The 6,000-nt window shown below is 38.0% G+C and overlaps 1 protein-coding gene across 1 annotated transcript in view; it reads left to right on the forward strand.

Moving 5' to 3' along the window:
• Window positions 1–5,527, forward strand: part of GREB1 (growth regulating estrogen receptor binding 1) — a 103,044-nt gene extending 97,517 nt beyond the window's left edge. The window contains exons 32-33 of the mRNA XM_033004570.2: window positions 1,528–1,666; window positions 3,447–5,527. Of these exons, the coding sequence (XP_032860461.1) occupies window positions 1,528–1,666; window positions 3,447–3,610 (303 nt within the window). The 3' untranslated portion in view covers window positions 3,611–5,527. The remainder of the gene's footprint in view (window positions 1–1,527; window positions 1,667–3,446) is intronic.
• The last annotated feature ends 473 nt before the right edge of the window (window positions 5,528–6,000 follow it).

Genomic DNA, 6,000 nt, shown 5'->3' on the forward strand with positions numbered 1-6,000 from the left:
TAGCCTTTGAAAAATCAGATATTAGATCCCTATAATATTAAAATAAAATTCTTGGTCCCATAGACATATTATTAGAGGCTTCAAATAAAGTACGTGGAGAACTCTCCTATATACTAATACAGCCTGTGAATTATATTAGATTCTGTATTAACACAGAGCACATTTGTCTTTAAGAAGTGTTTTCTCAGCTGCTATAATTTGGCCCTTCCTACATCAAATTTCTTCCACAAGAGAGTTTTACAAATACTAGCTAGCCCTTAGAAAGCACTTCAAAATACAAATATTTTAGTTCACTTTTGACTGATAAGCTGAGGCAGAGAAACAAATACCAAGAAAACAGAATGGGGGAAGCTGACATTAGATCTCAGGAGCTGTTGCCTTTCTCTGATGAGTTTGGATCTGAAGCCAAGGTCATACTTAAACTCAAATGTAGGTTGGATAGTAGTGTGATACTAAGGTGGTGGTGTTCAGGAGAGAGAAACTGTTCTTACCTTTTCACCTGACCTGAATACTAAATGAAATTCAGTCTTGCCGGATTTACTAAACTTCTTTACCAAAACAGCTGTGTAATGACCTTCCCATATATGCTGCTCCCAGAACATTTTGAAGTGTATCTTTTAATTTCCTTTCTGACTGAGCTCTTACAGGTCTATGTTTCCACCATGTTTGGAAAACTGAACTGTGTGGAAGGGCACTGTACTGTTACTGTCTTCATCCATTTCATTATTTCAACTCTAACCCATTTAAGCACATGAAATGAGTTCAATTTGGTTCTGGAATTGCTACCTGAGCTGGAATATGATACAATAGGATTGAAGGAATATGGATAAATATAGGCATCCTGGGTCAGAGTCTTAGTTGCTGTGTGTCAACCTTCCTCCACTGAACCATGCTGATTTATGCCAGATGACGGTCTGCCCCAACTCAGTAGTACAATGGTACTTTGTAAACAAAGCCTTATGTGGAATATTCCTTAATTTAAATTTATAAATCATGAAAGAGTGATATAAATACTCCTGGTTCCTAGTGGATTTGGAGAGTAGCCATAAAAAAAAAAAAAAACTAGACAAGAGGAAACCTCATGCATTTATGCATATGCCCAGGACTACTGACTTGAGTATTCCTATTGTAATGTAAATGAAATTAGTAATTTCTAAAGTGTTCTTTTCATGTCCAACTGCATAGTTACTATATTTACTCACGTGTAGATAAACTGTGCTGGGCAGGTCACAGCATTATGGTTGTGGGGAGCTATTGTTACTGCAGCTTTCAAACCCTATGGTATCTAAAACATGCTAATAATAGTAACGAGTAGTAACAACTAACATATAGTTATGAATAGTGCTTTTATGTAGATTTTTAATAAGTAGGGGGATGTTTAGGAAGGAACTATAAAGATCACAGTATTTGGAGTTGCAAAGCAAGTCTGAAGTTGAATCAGGCACAACTACTGAAAGCTTGGTATTAAGCCTTAGCTTTAAATAGAAGCTTGAAAAATGTTCATTTTTTCCCCCCTCTCCCAATCAGATTGCAGTTTGCTACGTGAGTTCTCGGCCTCATTCTCTGAATATCAGTTCCTCCAGTTTGACATTCAGTGGTCTCCTGCTATACCTCTGTGACTCCTTTGTTGTAGCTAGCTTTTTGAAGAAGTTTCATTTTCTTAAAGGTGAGCTGCAATAATTTTATTACAGAAAATTATATGACCTGGTCTCTGGGAACCTGGGGAAAATTTATTTTATATGAAAATATGCATGCATATATATGTAAATGCATGTATTCATATTTGTCTTTATATGTCCCACCCATCTTTGATGCTTGATCATGCTGGATCTTTAATGCAGTAAACCAGTATATAACTGCTATAAGTTCTGCAGATTTCTAGGTGGGGAGGAACGGTGGATCTTCATCATTATGCAGAACTCTTTATGTTTGAAACTGAGTATTTAATATTTGTATATGAAGCATTTACTTATTGTGTTCTTGCAGGTTTTCTAATTTTCAATAGAAAATGGGTGATGGACAAGCCTCCATCAAAATTTATTTACTATCCTTGGAAATAGAAGCTGGCTCATTTAAAATTTACTCCTAACAGCCAGTTTCTCCATGTAGTCCTTATGATGGTGGATGGCATTGGAGACAAGTAACCTCCATTTGTATTGCAGGCAGTCACATTGCAAGTTGCTTTTGGATTGTTCTGCTGCTGTTTTAGGCATTTAGCGCTCTGGGGATTTGTTTCACTCACAGCTGTAACTGTCACTGGAGGAAGAACACCATGGCAAATGCCTTCTCGAAACAGGCAGAGTTGTTACGAACTGCTGTGTTCTTTGTTGCAGTTAATACAGTTTCATGTAGGTATGTGTAGCAAAGTGCAAACTGGGGTATACAGCGCTTTTACCTGTGAACACCACTGAAGCCACAGTGTCTATGCTCATTCTGGAGCAGTGGCCACATTTTAATCAGCCTGTAATTTCCCTAACAAGGCTATCAGAGCAACTGCAAATGAAAGCAGTGCTTTTTTACTGCATTTTTTGGGTGACCAGAGGCTGTCAATCAATTTCATTTTGCATAAACCAGACAATTTTTATAGTGTAAAGCACAAAGTGTATTTGATTCGAGACTTCTCCAATTCCTTTGGCAGTCCACTTGATTTTCTAGCCCTCCACATGAGCATTAAACACCACACGACTGTCTCTCTTGTTTCTTTTTATTATATTCCCAGCTTTCTTTTGTCTTGGGCATTTCTACTTACCTCACCATTTCTCATTCAGATTATTGAATGCTGGTAAGGTAATTATTTCCTCTTAATTAAGCACTTTTCTCAGAAGCCAGGAAATTATGCAAGCAAGTTAAAATGGTGTCAGCATTGTTTACTAAAATATGATATTCCTTTGGCATTCTGGATTCGTCTGTGTCCATAGCCATACAGACCAGACTCTTCTTTGCCAGCACATTAGTTTAGAAACCTGAAAAGCGCTGAAGTTTGTTGTTAGTTTCAAGGACATGTTCAGACCATTTCTGGTCAGCAAAGCACAAAGGGCTTAGCCATCATGGCAATTGACTTGTGGTATAAGTGTTTCGCTGAGTGAGGTTTTCACTCAACGAGGTAATGATCAGTAGGGCTAGAACAGTAATGAATGTAGGGCTTTATCTTGTTTTCTGTCAGGACCCATCACCACCTCCTTAGACCTGACAGCTTTACCCTTCCTTACCCTAAAGAGTAGGGAATGTACTGTTAGTCCAGTTTACTAGATGAATACGAGATACCTCAAGTTACACAAGAAGACCCTGATAAACAGGGAGCTGAACATAGCTCTCCTCAATCCTACGTGAGTGTCCTAATTTTCTCCCAAGCCCATTTATTTCTCCTGTTGTGAAAGTGGTGGAGTTCTACATGTGAAGGGGTGGTGGGGATACTCACATGTGCTTCTACTTAACTGTTTGTTTAGGTGCCACACTGTGTGTGATTTGCCAAGATCGCAATTCCCTTCGCCAGACTGTTGTCCGGCTAGAGCTGGAAGACGAATGGCAGTTCCGACTGCGGGATGAATTCCAGACTGCCAATGCAAAAGAGGACAGACCACTTTTCTTCCTGACTGGACGACATATTTAATTGAAAAGAGACACATTTCCTCAATGATACAAGAGACTAATTGCCACCATCTCATGAAATGACTTTTGAGAGGCTCTACAGAAACAGAACTGTTTTTAATTATTAGAATGATATCTAATCAGACAATTTATGCTCATATTTCCAAACTCTGAAGTGACTTTTATAATTCTATTGTCTGGTGTACGTCATTCATAATCCCTGGGAAAGGTGCAGAAACTTACTACTCCGCATGGCAGAAATAATTTTGGATCAGAAGGGAGGTCAATGAGTGCACTTCTGTGACAAAAAAAAGACCACATGCAAGTTCATAAGCAAAAGTTTTAGAAAACTTCTGGTACATTCCAGAAATAGAAAATGTAAATTTAGGAGCAGATTTTATTTTACAAATTTTATTTATCTAACAGTTGGCACAAGGCAGCAGGAATTGTTACAGTTTTGTAGTATACTGCTACTGATTCATCCAGGTAGGCTTTTTATATGCAGATTTGTAAAGTATATGTCTTTAATAGTGGGAACTCAGTTGGAGCCTTAATTTTTGGAACAGGTGCCACATTGGATAGTTTTACCATACAGGACTCTTGGGATAGAAGCATAATTATATGTCTGGATTTATTAGCATAAGGAAGAGAGTCAATAAAGTAGATTTTAAAATTAAATCTGAACATTTAAACCTGAAACTGAAATTACCTTGAGTAACTGCAGAGATCAAATGATGAGACTGACCTGCAAGTGACTTACATCTAGAACAGTGATGTTTTCTGGTTTCTGATTAAAATGTTGCGTTGGCTGCAGACTTCAAGCTGGGCCCAGTGCGCACAGGACTGAAACACTCCCAATACACTTTCTGGGGATATTTTCTTGCCACGGTGCTTCAAAAGCGTGAGAAATGGAGACTACGACTCTGAGGAATTCAGGTGGAAATCTGAAAACATGTTCTGAAATGGCACTAGGCATCACAGTATTTTGTACGCTCTAAATGTGAAGTCAATGACCATGGTCTTTGTCTGGTTTTTGGAAAAAACCTCTGAGTTTCAAACTTCTTGTTTGTCTTTATAGAATCAGTGTTAACTTCACTCAGTCCAGGTGCAGGAAGAATGATCCGGGACACTGTCAGAAGACCTCTAATATTTGGGCAGTCCTTTCTTGCTGGATACACTAATGGGAGGATCATTGATTTTATACTAATGAAATGCCATTACAGGGCTGAGTCCATTATAGTACTGGCCTTGAAATGCAGACATTGGTATGACTACACCAAAGAGCTAATTTAGGTTCATTTACAGGGAAAAGATAAGTTCTGTAAGTTTGAGAGACTGAAATTGCTATTTACAAAGTAACTGCTAGAAATCAGTGTGTTTCTCTATTTCATTTTCCTTGTTTCAGAGTGAGAATTCACTTTAAGTTTTGGGAAGGAAGGTGAGCATTGCTCTATGTAAATAGTATTACCTGTTCAGTTTTCACCAGTTGATTAGTTAATTTAAACTTTTTTAAAGTGTGACATTCATGTCTAATTCATCCTTTATAAATAAAGTTCATGCTGCATGGACATGTCTTGTGATGTACAGCACCATCAAGTACACTTTTGTAGGGGGGGAAGAAAAAAGAGTTGGGTGAAAAGAGTTAGTAGATTAAGGGATGAAAGCATTAAGGAATGCCCTGAACTGATCAAGAGAAAGTATCGTACTGCTTACTGGCCTAACATAACTCAGCCTCAAAGGTATAAGAGTTTATAGAAGAACTCAGAACTAGAAATGACAGGCTGAAATTTCCTTTCCTGTAACAACTTATATCAAGTGTCTGTTAACTTTTCATGTGTTTTGGATCTGAGATTTGCTTTGCAAGTCTTTAGACATCCATTTTCTCCAAGAAACTGAAAAAAAGGCCTAAAGCATATACTAATAAATAAATAAAAATAAATCACATCCTTTCTTAACATTCTTATTTGCCACGAAGTCTTCAAAACTTTGACAAAATGCAGCTGCTAGGGAGCTGAAACCATCATACTCCATAGTGTTGCTTCACTGTTAACCTTTTGCTCCACGACTGACTTACCTAGTGTATTTTGTCTATAGGACAGTCATCTCAGGACCTGGTCTCACCAGACATACGTCTATCATGTGACCAAGAGCAATCATTCTGCATCATACAATATACACATAAAAAATTGTATATGATGAAACAATCTTGAACAGCGCATTGTCTGATGGAGCACATCCTGTTGTAAGACAGGACATGCACTTACTGTGTGACCAAAATGCAGTTACTTCCAATCATACAACCAGCTATGCATCCGACATGGTAAAAAAATATGGCATTTTCTTCACAGGATGCCAAACAAGTAATGGTGAATGAGTCAGGAAGAGCCACTCTCCAGAGCTCCATCCAAAAGT

This window comes from Tyto alba, unplaced genomic scaffold (assembly GCF_018691265.1).
Source record: "Tyto alba isolate M040663 unplaced genomic scaffold, T.alba_DEE_v4.0 Super-Scaffold_40, whole genome shotgun sequence".
In the NCBI taxonomy this organism is placed as follows: Eukaryota; Metazoa; Chordata; class Aves; order Strigiformes; family Tytonidae; genus Tyto; species Tyto alba.